Source organism: Lampris incognitus, chromosome 1, assembly GCF_029633865.1.
Source record: "Lampris incognitus isolate fLamInc1 chromosome 1, fLamInc1.hap2, whole genome shotgun sequence".
Classification (NCBI taxonomy): domain Eukaryota; kingdom Metazoa; phylum Chordata; class Actinopteri; order Lampriformes; family Lampridae; genus Lampris; species Lampris incognitus.
In genome coordinates, this window is record NC_079211.1 from 122,531,833 (window position 1) to 122,549,269 (window position 17,437).

The 17,437-nt window shown below is 41.1% G+C and overlaps 1 protein-coding gene across 2 annotated transcripts in view; it reads left to right on the plus strand.

Moving 5' to 3' along the window:
- The first annotated feature begins 621 nt into the window (after positions 1-621).
- The window catches only part of hip1rb (huntingtin interacting protein 1 related b), a 32,355-nt gene continuing 15,539 nt past the window's right edge, over positions 622-17,437 (plus strand). For both annotated transcript variants that reach the window (XR_008810578.1, XM_056284142.1), the window contains exons 1-15: positions 622-964; positions 9,474-9,537; positions 9,972-10,114; positions 10,299-10,355; positions 10,659-10,739; positions 10,869-10,945; positions 11,603-11,664; positions 12,363-12,503; positions 12,708-12,765; positions 13,336-13,411; positions 13,721-13,888; positions 14,008-14,063; positions 14,620-14,692; positions 16,753-16,936; positions 17,027-17,115. Coding sequence is in view for 1 of the 2 variants with exons in the window: in XM_056284142.1 (XP_056140117.1) it covers positions 872-964; positions 9,474-9,537; positions 9,972-10,114; positions 10,299-10,355; positions 10,659-10,739; positions 10,869-10,945; positions 11,603-11,664; positions 12,363-12,503; positions 12,708-12,765; positions 13,336-13,411; positions 13,721-13,888; positions 14,008-14,063; positions 14,620-14,692; positions 16,753-16,936; positions 17,027-17,115 (1,422 nt within the window). In the remaining variant the exon portion in view is untranslated. The remainder of the gene's footprint in view (positions 965-9,473; positions 9,538-9,971; positions 10,115-10,298; positions 10,356-10,658; positions 10,740-10,868; positions 10,946-11,602; positions 11,665-12,362; positions 12,504-12,707; positions 12,766-13,335; positions 13,412-13,720; positions 13,889-14,007; positions 14,064-14,619; positions 14,693-16,752; positions 16,937-17,026; positions 17,116-17,437) is intronic.

Here is a 17,437-nt window from a genome sequence, read left to right on the forward strand (position 1 = left end):
TCACCCATTCAGACCTGCTGTTAACTTTTTATTGCAGTTCTTTACCTGGTACTTCTGTTTCCTTCAATTTTTTTGTATCAAAGAAATGTATGCTTTGAAAATTGTCGCCCTGCCATTTGCGCGTCCTCTTTCATATCCCAGCATCATCTCCTGGTTTCTGTTCTGACAATTGCGTCCTATCGGGTGCTATTGCGCATGCGCGGGTCATGGTGGGATGGGGGGGTAGGTTTGGGTCGCGTTTACGATACAGTTGTTCAACGGCTAGTTAACCTTGTATCCTCAAAGCAGTTGTGGCCTCGTTTTTAATTTTTGCTGAAAGTTAAGACACCCCTCATGTGGTGACATCCATCCCCAAGGGATGCCAAGGGGAAATTAAGGGCGGTAATAGGGGCCGTTAAACACCACATTTTTATTTGTTTGTCATCTTTGTGCCAGTAACGTTCGTAATAGTAGGCTTACTATTCGTGGGGAAAACTCTGGAGGAGGGGGGGGTGGTGGCGGTGGTGGTGGGGGGGAAATATGTCAAAAAATAGGCAGCGTGGTTACGGCAGGAACAGGGATCGCCTATTCTACCTTGAGAGGAGGAGGATATGTGACGTCACTAGACCCGCTCGACTTGCTTGCTCATTTCGCCTTTTCCTCCACTGAACGCGGCGTCTCATCATTAATAATGAATCCAGCCTCTGCTCCGAAATGACACTGGCAGTCATACAACGACTGGGACCGGTTGTCTACGTCTCACGTCTCCTCCCGCGAAGAAGCACTTGACATTTAACAGAAGAATTTTTTTTGTTTTAGTTTTTTTGGGGGTGGGGGGGCGAGACATTTCTACCAAAATCCGTCGCCTGCCTTTGCGATATCACACTCGAGGATGAATTCCATAAGGCAGGTGCCTTCGAGGGTGAAGAGCAAAAGGACCGAGACCAATTTGGGCGCAGAAAGGGAACATTTTGACAAACAGCAGGTAAATATCACCGGGATGCTGGCGGATGATGATGAGTTGTTTGGTAACACTAACACGGGCAAATATTGTCAGGTACGCTGCAGCTTTACCCCCCCCCATCGTTAACCGGTGTAGGTTTCTATTTTGTCCATTTTAACATTAGCATGACAAGCCACGTTTTCTGCACTTTCTCTTTTACTGGATAATCCCACTATGATTAAGAGCGTTTGTTTCAGTTTAGGAACCCAAAATTAATCATTAAAAATAACTATTCGGTTTGTCGAAAAGCAAACATTTGTTCTGTGAGTTTGGATAGAGTCGTTTGATATGATGGACGGTGGTGAATTGCGAGGTAACAGTGACGAAATCCAAACATGCGTAACGAAGTCAGTTTTGATACGTGTTCATTTCCCTGTTGTGGCTGAGCATCAACCTGAAGGCCTTTCTTCACCAGAGTCTAAAGTAGCAATGAAAATATTTTTTTTTCAAATTAAGGATAACATTTTAAATAATTTACACCAAACTGATCTTTGAGTGAACAAGCATACATGCCCGGGCATTTTTTTCTTCTAATGCTTTGTTAAAGCATTTTATTATTGCCTAGCATGTCACTATATATGTAGATTCATACTGTGAGGTGAGGTGACTATGGATCATCTGCTTTTCAAGCAGTTGAAAGCTGTAATGTATCCTCATACCGATGTTCAGATTTTGGAAGTTTGTCTATCAGTTCATTGTTGATCTAGTCCTTCCCGTTTGTCCACCTTTACATCCATGTCTTTTACAAAGCCTTAATGTAGAATGTGGCAGTCATGACACACACCCATGAACCATAACTGGGAGAGCGAAACAGATATCAAACTGTGTGTGTGTGTGTGTGTGTGTGTGTGTGTGTGTGTGTGTGTGTGTGTGTGTGTGTGTGTGTCCTTGGATAATGAACAGGGGAGGGGGGTCCTGTGACTTTTAAACTAGTTTGCCAGCTTTAGACAAAGTCATACTAGCTTAAAATACCCTACATGGAAAGAGAAACGTGCTCCTTTTGCCACCGTAGATGTAATTTCAGAGTTGATATGTTTTTAGTATATAGCCTGTTCAGTGAGACAGAAGAATGACATTCACACAAGGTTGAGTTGATAAAGAAACCTCGTGAGTTTTCATAGAACTTAAATTTATGAGCCATTGTAATCGTATGTCTCCATGTCTTCGAGGAAGACCTACATTTAGTGTATATTCATCGGTTTGTATGTTCAAAGACCCTCTGCCTTTTACTTCAGTCATACCTTGATAGGACTTGCTAAGTTGGCTGACTGAATTTCTACCAAACTAATGTTTGGTTCAGTTTTGTGGATGCTAAACAAATAGCGTTTTGACTTTCTTATGAAACTCTCAAGGGCAAAAGCATCCTTCTTTAGATGGCGTTACTGGGTTGTTAGGTGATACTCGTGCACAGTTTCTTTCTCTGTGCCTAACAACCTGTCTTTTGTTCAGGGGGCTAAACACCAGCCCCAGTTTCTTAGTTCCTGTAAGTGATCAGCAAGACACAGGCCTTACTTAACTTTTACCAAAGTGAATGTCAATTTCCCTCAAATGTCTTATCCAAAATGTTCTTAACCAAGTCACTGATGTTCGTAAGGTGCTCAATAAGCGTACACACAAATTATATTCAAATATAGAGAAAATGAAGATCAAGGGTAAAGTTTAGATCATGTCAGGTAGCAATTAAATGTAGCCAAATTGACTTGCTTATTTTCTGTAGGCCAATGCATTTTGTGTCAACCCAAGCATATGTTTGCAACATACTGCCCCTTCCCTATATCATCAGACAAGTTTTTATTTGACCTCCAATACAGTGGAAGACTTAGTGTATTAGTTTGATTGATTTGCTTTGGCTCTGGAGAGGCTAAAGCCAGGGTACTTTGGATAACTTAAAAGGATGCCCACACGTAAGGGGAAGTGTTTATATTCTTCCATTAGACTTCCACTGCTCTTGTCATTGACCAATGCAATACTGCTGATTCACCCAGTAAACTGAAGCTTTGCCACACTTGTCTTGCTCAATCCCTCTCTCACCTTTCCTCACTTTCTCTTTTTGTGCTCACGCTCTCCTTTCTCTTTCGTTCTCTTTTTGCAGTCTCTCCTCTCTTTGTCGACCTCAGAACCAAGGTTAAATGTCCCACACTGTGCCTGTTGTGTGTTTGGTGTGTTTGCTTTCTCTCACTCCCAGTTGCCTGAGTGAGCACCTAGGGAGGGAGTGAGGGGGGATGGTAGCACCAGCGCTTACACACTGCATTTTTTTAATGAAGATCATCTAAAACTTATTCTACATATCAAAAATTAAATAAGATGATTGTGTGTGAGATGTCTGAGTTTATAAAAGGATGGAAAAACAAAAAGCGGCATGAAGCTTGAAAAGCTGCAGCATAGTAGACAAGTCTACTACAGCCTACTTAAAACATGTACTGGCCACCGATTGGCCGACTGCTTAAGATTCAACTTCTTTCAAAGATCCTCATTCATTCTCTTACTTTGCTGTTCCCTATGTAAGTGGGGGTGATCTAGTTCTCAGTTACTTGGAAATCATTACTTGTTTATGATGTGCGCAAGTCATTGTTGGCCAACATTAAAAAAGCATGTCTTCATGAAGTCTGTATTTATTTTGATAGAAAACAAACAAATGGGAAAAGGCCTAATCATAAACTGTTGTAAATATTATGCATAGTTTTGTTTGTAACTGGCAGCAGTACAAAATCGTGTGATTGAATGGGGTTTCCCCAGAATGTTTGCTTTGGTCATTTTACCAAGGTTTCCTCTGGGAAGGGGAGTGGGTACAGGTTCCCTCAGCCCTATTTCATGGAATTTAGCTAAACTTAACCTAAACTACCTTAACCTGATTTAACCTCAACATCTACCTAACCCTAACCTTAACCCAATGCTTAACCGATAGCTAACCTATTCTATAGCTAACTTATTGATAGCTAACCTATTTGATAGCTAACATATTCTATTGGTAACCTATTCTTTAGCTAACCTATCCGATAGCTAACCTATTCAATAGCTAACCCACAGAGCTGAGGGAACATAGGGCTGACCCCCTGGGAAGATGGTCCACTGGTTGCTGAGTTTGATTAATTTTGAAAACCCTTTATTTTATATTCTTTTGTTTGTTTATTCATTCTAGTAAATATCCTTTAAACATGTTGTTTACTCAGGTTTTACACCACAAAGGGGAGGAAATCTCTTCCTGCGTAGTTGTTTTTTTGCTTCATTGACCTTTGCTTCGAAATGCTGGGGTTTCACCTTGTCTTTATTATGCTGTTCCCTAACACATGTATTGCCCTATTTTCCATCGAGGCTTTCTTTCGAAACTGACTAGTCTCTCATGATTAAATTTGTACCTTACATGTCTCACCCATGTGTGTGTGCATGCTAGCTGACACTATGTTTCGCAAGTCTTGTTGTCGTTGTTCAAATCCCCGTGGTCTACACAGAAACCAAATATTCAGGCCTACAGTAAATTGTTTGAGCCTCAGCCTGGTCAATTTTATGACATGGTGTGCAGCGTTCATAGGAACATGCTCAGAGCACACTGTGAAAGGATTTGGGAGTAATGGATCCCGACAGCAACAACTTGAAAACTGCTGACAATTAGCAAGTTTGGCATGAAAGTGTTTGGGATGAGCTGGTTTTTTTTTTCCAGGGGGATGGGGGTTTAGAAAATGTTGACCTTAGTTTGTCTAATCTATTATCTACTACTCCGGTCCATTCCATAGCTTTTTTTTTTTTGTAGTGTGCATCAATGTTTCTATTGTGATTGTCACAATGCAGTTACTTTACTTTCTGTTGGGACAAACAAGCAGTTGGCAGGAGAATGTGAAATGTAGTTTTGGGTTATTGCTGATATTGTATATTGATTTTGGGAAGAGTATTCTTTTTCTGAACTGGAAAATCAAAACCCAGAAGCCAACAGTGAGAAAGTTACAGTAGAAAAGCACAAAAATGTATAAAAGTATTTGTTTTTAGTGAGTGTTATTTGAAAAATTATGAAGGAAAAAAAATCTCAATGCTATTTTTTTTTGTGGATTTTCAAGACAACCTTTGAAGCTGAGTGTTCATTAAAATAAGTGTCGATAAGGTTGTTTAAACAAAAAATTTGCATTTTGCTTTTGATGTTCCTGTGATACTTTCCGTTGCTCTTAATATTTTGATGATGTCAATGGTCTCCAAATTGGGCCAGGGCTTCTCTTAGAAATTAAACCCTAAAGTAAAGTAACTCATCCAGGTAACCAGATGATGGCTCACTGGCAGGTTTGTTAACCAGTATCACTCCTGTAGTACCCTTGCGGAAGGGTGTCGGTCATGGTCAAGTCTGTGTGTGACCTTGTCAGCAAGAGCCACAGAGGCAGTTTGTTGAATTAAGCTGATAAGGACCTGCAATAAGTGCTCTTGCTGTGGGGCATTATGTCCAGTGTGAAGTAGTGCAGGTGTGGTGGTGTTGCTTGGATTTAGCTCGCTGCCTGCATTCTCCCAGCAGGCATGTCCAAGCACATGGACACATTGCTGAAAGGCAGAGATGACAAGGTAAGCAAAGATGCCTCAAGGTTAGAGGGTGTTATGGAGCGTGTAGTATCTGTGTTGAACGTTTGTGGACTGTTGCATGAGTGAATGTGTACAGTAATGCTTGCTGGCAATAAACCTTATGGCAGGCCTCGGGGATTAACACAGGCTTCCCCTCCCTCTCTTTACTCATTTGTCTCTCTGTCAGGAGATTTAGGCTCATGTGTGGATCCAATGCTAACTTGCTAGGTCGCACACAGTTCACCGCGTCATCCCGTCCAGAGCAACTGGAGCAAGTTATGTTGTCAGTAAAACGTTTAGGTTTTGTCTGTTTGTTTTTTGATATCTGCGTGAGTGCTGGTGGAGCATAAGTTGATATGAGGCTTGATAATGCTGATTTGTTAAGTTTGCTGTGGTAGAGCTTTAGAAACTATGTCTACGCTCGTAACAATGAAGTCTTCATGTTTCTTTATGTACAAGTGCCCACATGTGTTAGTAAGTTGGTTTTGGGATAATCAAAATGCTGCTGCTATGATCCCTCTAGTGTGCCTGATACTGACAGAGTGAGAACATTTAAACCACTTTTGAATATGCAGTATACTAGTTTGTTCCAATGAGGATTATTGAAAATCTAACAAAATGGCCAGCCCTATGCAGCTTGTGGTTGTACCTGTCCTTGTAGAAAATCATGTATACTGTATTTATAGCATATTAAAATGCAATTTTTCCCTTTTTATCGTGACATGTATGTAATGGTTGGCCATTACCTGCTTCCCACTTAACATTTGATGTCTCTCACTTGTCACTTGTTCTCTCTGTAAATCTCTCTCTCTCTCTCTCTCTCTCTCTCTCTCTCTCTCTCTCTCTCTCTCTCTCTCTCTCTCTCTCTCTCTCTCCGCTATGCCCATATCCATTTCCTCTTTTGTCACCATGCCTCATCTCTCTCTCGCTCTCTCTCTCTCTCCCCGCTATGCCTATCTCCTTTTCCTCTCTCTCTCGCCATGCCTCAACTGATAGGCATTTTGAATGTATTATGAAAGTTTCCCTGTAGCCATGCTGTTCATTTGCCATCTGTTAAGGCCTCAGTGACAGGCTCTGTGTGCCAGAGCACGGCCCCCATCCAGCCTAGGCTTCTACCCCAGCTGTCGGCCTTCCTCCCCCAACAAGTCCCTCATTGTCACATATCCCTCCATCCTAGTCCATTGCACTTGCCCTGTGTAAACCAGGGACTACCAGTTCATTTGCTTCAGTAGGAGGGGGAGTCAATTTAACCAGGTCACCCTTCTCCCTTCACTCACTCCTAAGGCCAGTTTTCACCCACAGTAGGCCCGTTGTGCTTTGTTTCATGGGCGTGTATGTTTTGATGGCGGCGGTAGTTCTGGGCCGAGTTATCAGCTTGTGGACTTTTTGATTCCTGGGTTTTACATAAGATCTTTCACTGGTTTCTGTCAAGTGGTGCCTTTCGCTACTGATGTCTGGTTATGTGTTAAAAAGATGCGATGTGGGTGTTTCAGCTCATACTTGAGGATGAGACTGGTGAGAGAGGGTTTGTGGGAATTCTGTTGACATTTTAAATTTGCAGGCTACAGGGGTTGTGCACAGTTACATTTATATACACCAAAAAGGGACAATTTTAATTCACAAGTTATTTAGCTGAAACTAGAAGAGAGGCTGAAATGGTGTAAGACAAACTGCTGCGTAAAAGCTTGAGCTGTTATTGCTCACTCATGCCACTGTATATGCTGGATTACTCTCTTATGTAATAATCTAAAATTAAATGGTGGAGCTGGCATGCTAGCATTGATTGGACAGTATAGATGGTACAATACAGATGCTATGAACCAACACAGAATAGGTTTAAAATGACGCAACACATAAATGGTATTTGCAAATGCCAGCCATGGTTTGTTTACTCTGTGAAGGGTTGGGTTTACCACGTGTGAAAATGCACCGAGTTTAACAGACTCGAAACATTAACTAGAAAAATGCTTTTCCACAGAAAAAGCGTGTGAATGCTGAGCTGCAGTTAAGAAGTGGCAGAAGCTGATCAAATCTACCAGGTGTTGAGAGTTGACAGTAATTAGGCTGGCAGTTGAGTTTCAAATTGATATGTGATGTCACAATAGGACTGAACATTCTAACAGGCAAATTGTATGGCAGAATTGCTAAACTTTAGATCTGAATTGTTCAAAAACTATAAACTATTTTTAAAATCTGAATAGGATTCTGAAAGAGCTGAATGTCCTGAACTGTTTAAGCTTTAAATGGGGTTTCTAGCTCAAAAAATGAAGGAGGAGATAAGGTATGAAAAATCTGAAAGGGGAGCAATGATGTCCTTAATGAGTTGAACATTTTGATAGTTGAATGGTTTAAGTAGCTAAAAGTATGAAGGAGCTACAAAGTGTCAAAAAAAATGGGCGGAAGAAAAATAAATAAAGAACTGCAAAGCAATTTCACACTAACTAACATCTAACGCCAAACATGGATCTCAGTTTGTTGGCCCAACATGTTATTCATGATAGGAATTGATGAACAAGAGGTTTACTGGGATTTATCATCATCAAATGTGTGGATTATATTGTTCCTGTTATGATGCTTGGACTTATGTGTGAGCCTGTTGTATTTGTTTTCAACATCACAGATGACAATTTATGGACCAGGGGTGACTATGGAGATGGCTAACACTGCAAAGTAACATGACCAAACTAAGTAGCTCCTGTAGCAGAGGTTGCACTGTGGTTGTGCTATATTTATTTAGTAAATATTCTCATTCACCAAAAAAGAAAATTGAAAATAATGATATATCGCTGCTGGACTCAGACTCACAATTTTGTTATCCAGCCTGTCTGTTACCTTTCTCGCTGCTTTCCTACTGCCATGTATATATACTTGTTTTACCTGCTAGACCAGGTTGCAGTGGGGCAAACTCCGGAGCTGCATGTCCCATGGTACTGGTGACATTTCCTAACTCTCTCTTGGTCTCATTATCAGCTGGATAATGAGGAAGGATGCAAGCTAATGATGCCCAGTTAACAGTCTTTGACCTGGGCTCTAATAGATGACAAAGTGGAATGCTCTACACATTATAGTTGTTTGTTTTGTATTTTAAGCAGACTGTAAGAATGTAAATTCACAACACGGAATTACTTAAATAAAAAACACCCTTATGTCTTTTCTTGGCATTGATGAGCATAGACAATGTTATCAACACCTTTTGTAATTCCTTTGCTCTTTTCTTGTTGCTGTAGTTGCCATTATCTCTGTACAAGACTATGTTTGGTATGTGGTAAACATGCCTCATCTCTCCAAAGTAAGGATCACGCCCAATCGAATAAACAGAAGTCCAACCGTTAGGTCATCCTACATTACTCTTAGACTTGAGGGTGGTCTTCTCAAAAAGAAAAAAGAAAAGCAGGCTAATCATAAAGTGAGACTTAAAACAGTCTTTTCTTTTCTTTTTTTTCTTTTTTTTTGGTGATTCCTATTTTTCATTGCAACCAGTTGTCGTCAGGAAGACTTTACGTTTCTTTTGTTCTGTAAGTGTGGTTTACTCATGACTGCTGTACTGCTGCTGTCGAGGCTAAAAGTGAGTCCAGGTGTTGCTGTGTGTACTCTCAGCACCACAGCTGATCATGCAGGGGCAGATCCTCATCGCTTATTTGAGTGAACGCCTTATTCCTCCCATCCTCCAGGGTCATGTAACCAAATGTACCGTGATAAAAGTGTGTCCAAACTAGGTCAAACAGAGGCGTTACCCTGCTAAAAATAGCTGTAATTATGTGATTGTTAACTAAACAATGAATGTGTTGCAGATATAGACAATAACACGATGATTTATGGCTACATAATTCTGCACTACTGTTTTGTTGTTTTTTCTTAAAGTAGCAAAGTATCTGGACTAAAAATCTCTTTTGGCGTTTTATTTTCCTCCCCCAGTATGGGATTTTTAAACAGTTCTCTCTCTTTCTCTCTCCAGCTAAGCAGCATCAGCAAAGCCATCAACTCCACTGAGACACCGGTGAAGGAGAAACATGCACGACGTATCCTTTCAATTCAGTTCATTAGCTTGGGTCAAGTTGTCCTTTTAGGTCAGGTGAATCGGCCATACTAAATTGCCCCTAGGTATGAATGTGCGTGTGTGTGTCGGCCCTGTGTGATAGCTTGGCGGGTCCCCCCGCCTGCCGCCCAATGACTGCTGGGATAGGCTCCAGCATCCCCGCGACCCTGAGAGCAGGATAAGCAGTTCGGATAATGGATGGATGGATGGTTAGCTGTTGTTATACCCAATTCTTTATACCATAGTGAATTCCATGCACATTTTTTTCCCATGGTTTTATATTATGAACAAATGATTGCCAACAAAGTTAAATGGCACAGTTATGGAGTGACACAAACTTCATAGGCATGTATAATACAACTTTTTTTTTGATCTGTCCTTCATGTTGGCTTTGCGTTTCCTTATCAAAGACAACAGGGATCATTTTGGGCACTCACAGGGAGAAGGGTGCATACACCTTCTGGTCCTATGCCCTGGGCCTACCTCTGGCTAGCAGCTCTATCCTCAGCTGGAAATTTTGCCACGTGTTGCACAAAGTGCTGCGGGACGGCCACCAAAATGTAAGCATCCAGCCCCTCTCTTACCCCATCCACCTGGAGTCAGTTATTTCAGTCAGATATATTTACTTGAGGGACAGCCTTTTTTTAGACATAGAGCCAAGTTGGGGTTATAGAATTGGAAGTGTTATGACAAGTTTTTTTTTCGTATTTAAATTAACATGGCTTTTTTCATTACTCCTCACAGAGTCTACAGGACTGCATGAGACATCACAGTACGCTTGTTGAAGTGGGGGCACTATGGGTGAGTCAGGTTTTGTATTTTTGGCGTTCTACAAAAAATTGCATTTGCCAAATAATATGCTTCGGATAATTTTTTTTCCGGCTTCTATTGCAGCTGTAGAAAATGGGATAACATAATTAAAACAGACATTTTAGTGTCTGAGTTTTCAACTGTGTTCCCGTGTGTGGTCTTAGATAATCTCACTCCACTGAGAGAGATAAGAGAGGCTAGATGGGAATTTTTAGAGGGACGGATGAGATTTTTTCCCTGCTGTTGAGATAAAGCTCAACTTACTGCTTCCTCTTTCCTGCCGCTGGTTTCCAGGGCAACCTCCACGACCGATACGGACAGCTGGCAGCTCTATACACTAAGCTGCTCTGTACAAAGATGGAGTTCCACGTGAAGGTAAGAGCACCCTCTGCAGTAGGAGTAAGATGGTATCAAAAGGCTGATTTATCCCTATCGATATAAAAAAAAAAGAGCTCTTGTGAATGGCAATCCACACTAATACACCAAAAATATACCTTGATGCAGCATTCTGAAATCCGGCCCAACTTGGAGGCTACAGATGAGGTCCTAGAGCGCACAGCAGGAACAGACATCAATAATGTGTGAGTCCCTCTCTAGTCCCTTTCTCTTCTCTCTGCCCTCTCTCTACTCTCTTCTAGATTATGTGCTTTTGCAACCATTCAGAAGCAGGATAAAGAAGGTTACTTTTTAAATATAATCTGGTATGGAATTGCATAGTACCCTATGAGTTGGGTAACGCCTTTTAAATGATACTATACATAATACAATGGATTATTCTTTCACTGTAATTTGATCATTTTCAGTTACTTTCCCTGGTTAGCTTTTCAGAACTCTGTATTCCTATCACAGCTAGACTTAATCTAATAACTAATTACAATTTACAGACTGCCATTTAAGTTAAATACCATTATCTAGCTCTGCCGTCAAACCTTTTTTTTTTCAAGTTATGGGTAAATCTTGAAAATGACTTTCTTCAACTCCAAAGGATATTCTTTTTATTTGATTCCTGCATTCTTATCAGTTACTGCAACAACCTTGAATACTGTTTAAAAAGAAGTCAGTATTATAAGTACTATCCCATTCCATGTAATCCCATCTTTCCCCAGTTGACTGTTCATAAAATAAACAGGAAAGCCTACAAGCCCTACTGCTCTTTTTCATTTAGCAGGCACCCATTCCCATTGTGTCTGAGGGGAGCCTTTTTCTCACTAACAAGGGTATCAACTTCTCCTCTGCAGGTTCCAGCTCACAGTGGAGGTGTTTGATTACATGGACATGGAGCTGAGGCTGGCAGAGACAGGTGAAAAGGCCCTACTCTTAACTTTATTCATCCCCCACCTAACCTATCCTAGGATGAGTAACCTGAGCTACACTACAGAACTGTTAGCCACTGACATTATCTAATTTTGTACCAAGGCCAATGGCTAGTCAAAGAAGTTTTGTAATTATCTCTTGCTTCCCCTTCCAGTGGTCAATTCTTTAAAAAAGAAAATTCACCCCTCTTACTCAATCTTGACCATTGTTCTCCTTTTTTGGCCTAGATTTGTTTTCACCAAAAAGGAAATGCCTGATGCCTGCAATTAGAGGACATTAAGTTGATTTCCTCTGATTTGACGGTGGTGGTATGCCCCTCCCTGTTCTGGAGGATGTTGGCACAGGATCACATTATGAAGAAGCACAAACAAAGCATTCTGTCTGTACTGTAAACAAAGTCTGCCAGCTCTGCTCTCAGACGAGATATCTTGTACTTTGGAAGTAGATTTCCTTGTGTGTTCACACATGATGTACACTCTTGTGCTACAGTAGTTCTGTTTACTAAACACTTTAAAGTGAATGATTTATGGTCCCACATACCATTGTTTCAATTTTATAATTTTGAGCCACAGAGTTTCACCAAGCCAAATTAATCTTAACCAGCTTAGACAGTAGTTGGCATGTGGCAATTTGCTCTGGGTATGCTGAAATATACATTTAATGTCTGTGTGGTATCTTTTTCAGTCCTCCGGCAGCTCAACACATCCATCGCCATCTCCACCCTCACATCAGGCCAGTGTCGCCTTTCCCCACTTATCCAGGTCATCCAAGACTGCAGTCACCTCTATCACTTCACTGTCAAGCTGCTCTTCAAGCTCCATGCCTGTAAGATAAGTTATTGCTCAGATGGAGTATTTTATACACCATAAACGAGAAAAAAGTCTGACACAACATTCAAGTAATACATGTAACAGTGGGGTTATTTATATCCTTGCTTCTTAAATGTGTGGCGATATACTGATTAGATAAGGGTCTGAATTCATTGCATTGTTACACAATAGTAATTTAGTGCCATGTTTTGGATTTCAGGTCTCCCTGCTGACACTTTACAAGGACACCGTGATCGTTTCCATGACCAGTTCCACAGGTAAATTTTCCAAGGCCTTAGGCTACAAGTGAATAGAGGCAAGGCTGTCAAAGGAAAAATGGCCATCATACCAAATGAAGGCTGCAACGTAACCCTTCCCTACCCTGAACTCCATCACTCGCAACTGATGCAAATATTCCCATGACTAGCACCCATCCCCCACCCTAGTAGTGTGTCACTGGGTGTCACTGTCTGGCATACAGTTCCTTACTTTGGAGCAGAGATATGAGTCTGCAGGGAAGAGGGAGCTGTTGACACTTAAAATTCTGTCCTGCGATGAACACAGAAAAAGCGTGACTTTCATATCTTAAGCTAGTTTACATTATATCTCAGCTAGTATATTAAATGACTAGTGTTAATAATTAAACACAGGTGAAATTTATGTGTTTTGCAGTAGTAAATTGTGCTACAAATTGGCACATTTTACTGTGGAATTTAACATCTATAAAGTATCTCTGGGAAAGGTTACTATTTCCATATTAATGTTTCAAATTCTACATTGAAAATATTATATTGTATGAATCCACAACATATACTTAAAAATTGTATTCTTTTCCCCTTGTCCCACAGCCTTAAGACTTTCTTCAATAAAGCCAGAGACATGCTATACTTCAAGAGACTCATCCAGATCCCCAAACTGCCTGATGTAAGAGCATAGAGAGTTTGGGAGAGGTGGGATGACTCCAGTGCTGGAGAAAGCCTCATTGTAGGAATTGCAAGCTCAAACAACAAATCTCGTTTCTCCAAAATGAGGAATTTTGTACTGATTTGGAAAAGTTCTTTGTGACAGAGAGTATCATACATTCTCTTTCATGGAGGACCATGTGTTCTTTCATCCCCACTAAAAACATGAAATGTCCATAATTGCTGTAGCAAGGTTTTCAATTGAAATCAACAATAGGCTCTACTGTTTCCAACCATCTGTATATGACCTTGGTCCCTTTTTCCTTCCCAGTCCCCTCCAAACTTCCTGCATGCAGCCTCACTGGCCAAGCATGTGAAACCAGTGGTGGTCATTCCAAATGAGGATGAACCTGAGCAACAGGATGATGACGACGATGACCCTGAGCCGCTGATTGAAGTCAGCGAGGTGTCCACATCCAGCATGCAGGCACAGCCCCAGGTATGGCTAACATGTCGCAGATGCCTGCATACAGACTCACAGACACACATGTAACTCACACACATGTACAATTTTTGACTGAAAGAGCATACATCTTTCTTTTTGTCATTTTCTTTCAGCAATTTGACATATTTGATCAGACCTTTGGTCCTCCCAATGGAGGCTTCGATGACAGGTAAGCCAGCATGTTCTGCATAGACCTCTAAAATGTGATATAAATGTCATCCTTAAATAAGGTACTCAAGCTCTAACCCTTTTTCAGTCCAATGTAAAAATGTATAGGGAAGTAAAATAATGGCTTTTTAAAAGAGTGTCCAGTGTGGATATTGACTCTTTTTGCTTTTGAAGATTGCTCTGTTAATGGATTTCTAGATTGGTTGGGGTAGATTTTGATCAGTTTTGAAGCTGCATTATGAAATCACTAGCATTTGTTAGTCAAGCACGAGTTGTATTTGCTCCGAACAAGTGGCAGATTTGGCAAAAGCGTGCTCTCGTAGTCCGGTGATGTAACATCTGCAAAATGATTGGAAATATTTTAAAAGCAGAATGATTGGAAAATGAGACCATTTTTGCCATAGGCGAAAAATAAATGGATCCAAATTTCGTCTTAGACCCCCAAAATGACAATAACCCTTTAGAGGTTATTTGTGTGCCATATTGGAACTATTCTGTCAGATTTTTGTTTGTGAAATGCTTTGCTGTCTATGACTGTGGGTTGCCTGGTCCTGCAGGGATCTCCAGATCGAGAGCCTAAAACGGGACTTGGAGTTGTTGCGAGCAGAGCTTGAGAGAGTTAAAGCGGAGGTATGGAGCTAGACCTGATTGTAAGCAACCAGCTTTGTGGATGTTGGGAGTCAGACTTGTGTTTTGTGTACAACAGAGACATGACAGTGAAGGAACATTAATTATGTGGGAATGACTGGGTAAAATGTTGGGTGGATGCAAATACTGACCTTTACATGTGGAATTTAGTAAGTAGCCTCAAAATGGAAGGTGACGGGGCCAGCCTGGTATGCTTCCGACATTATCATGGGTTCACTATGCAGCGAACAACCTTTTCTGCATATCATCTCCACCATATTTGCTTTCAATCTCTACTGTTCACTACCACAGGAGATGCGGGGAGAAACCCAGTGGTTGTCTAGTAGTTAGTTTCTCAACTGTGGAACTACAAGAGTAGATTCAAATCCCACCAGAGATTTTTCTCCTGGGTTTTCCATCTCTACATCCCCACTGTTTCAACAATAATGGGTTTTTATATTATGATTATGAATACCATATAGGCTAACTTGACGGGACTGCTGGCATACACTTAGTTTTTTAGCATGATGTATGCCAGATATATGCAATTCCCAACAGTGGAAGTGCTGAGGCAAACCAAGTGTTATGCAGTCCATAACAAGATGGCTTGTGCATGCACATTGTGCAGTGAACAAGGACCCATCTGGACATTAGATGCCTTTGAAAAGGCACACATGGAGGACACATCTTTTGCATGCCCTATGAGATCATTTACCAGGAAAAAAATTCCCCAAGTACAAAAGCAGAACCTGTCGGTCCAGCTTAAAAAAAAAAAGCAAATAAAGATGGGGAGCTATGTCTGAAGAATAAGAAGATGACTGAGGATTTCAAAATACATGGACTGGATACATGTGGTGGGTCAACAACATGTAGAGTTCTCATGTAATTGTTCATGGCCAGCGATGCTTTTCTCTATAGCAGATGCTGCTGCTTAAAAGAATAAATTATATTCATAGTTATTGGTTGGTCCTCCAAATATAGTTGTTTGTTATGATGGTCTGCAAGAGTCAGTAGAGAGAGAAGGATAAATCTAGATGTGCCTTATCTCTCCAACCGTATGTTTGCAATTGGATGTTTGGAGGGCATTCGGGTGAGCAGAGACGTTTCCATTGTTAAAGTTAATGAAGTTAATGAAACAAATGGCTAATATACTCTAATATATCATAACCAAGACATTGGCCTAAAAATCAGGGTTAAACACATATAAAAAATATAAATGATTAAGTGAATAAGAGAGAGGCTTTAAAATTGATCTTCCATGTGTCCACATTAAACAATATGGATAATCAATGCTCACTGGCTAAAATGGTATGTGAATAAAACTAATAAGTGTCTGCATGACCCATTAACTCAGAACTGCCTGGGTCATATTATTCAGGCCAATAAAATTCAATGCACCATTAGATGTTTAAAGACATACTTTTGCATTATACATCAAGTTCCCTTCTGTCTTCTATCTCTAATGAGCTAAGGGAGGTGGGTTTTGTTAGGTTTTACAATGTTTGATGACATTTCAAGAGCTCTGCTATTGTAACATCAGTCACATTTACACAGTACATTGGCTAAACCAATTTACCCCTTTCAGCAGATGTAAGTGTGCCTGTTAATGGTTTCTTTAAGGTGATAGTGTGGTCTTTAACAAAATTTTAATTCATAGAAGATACTTATGAAAGTCCGACTTGTGTTTTGGGAAAAGAATAGAAAATACGTTGCCCTTCAATTGTCCCGGATAATGTAAATCTGTTTTAGTTTCCCTAACAATTTTCTACCATTTCCCTTTCCTTTAGCTATGTGCTTTCTGGCTGACATAGCATTATCTATTGTACTTTGCATATAAGCTGCTTAGTGGAGTGTTGGATTTCTGATTAAAATGGAGACAATTTAATGAGCACTGATTGGTGATTTGCCTGTCAATCATTATTTTGTGAGTGGTCAAATGCTACCGTTACTGGCCACTAGGAAGACGAGGTGGAGGACACGTTTTTTGGGGATTTTTTACATTTTTTTTATTCCAAGTGGCTTGTCAGTGTAAAGTCTGTTGATCTCCCTCATCTCCTCCTTAGGCTCAGCGCTACATCACTCAGCTCAAGTCCCAGATCAACAGTTTGGAGGCTGAGCTGGAGGAACAGCGAGCACAGAAGCAGCGTGCCCTTGTGGAAAATGAACAACTGCGCATGGAGCTGGAGGCCACGCGTCGTCGTAATGCGGAACATGAGAGCTTACAAACCACCTTTAGCGAGGCAGAGAGTAAGAAATGGATTTAAGACTCTCTCATTGTCTCACATCACACACACCCAAAATGCTCCAAACACTAACATCTCTTTCGTATTCTTACAGAGAGAGCCCAGGCTACAGAGCAGCGCTACAATAAGCTTAAGGAGAAGCACACTGAGCTGGTGGCCAGCCATGCTGAACTACTCAGGAAGGTACAGCCTGACTACTGACCAATCCAGCCCGGCACGTTTTAAATTAGATGTCTGTGGGCATCCGGGTAGCATGGTGGTCTATTCCGTTGCCTACCAACATAGGGATCACCAGTTCAAATCCTTGTGTTACCTCCAGCTTGGTCGGGCGTCCCTACAGACACAATTGGCCGTGTCTGCGGGTGGGAAGCTGGATGTGGGTATGTGTCCTGGTCACTATTAGCACCTCCTCTGGTCGGTCGAGGGCGCCTGTTCAGGGAGGAGGGGGAACTGGGGGGAATAGCGTGATCCTCCTACATGCTATGTCCACCTGGCGAAACTCCTC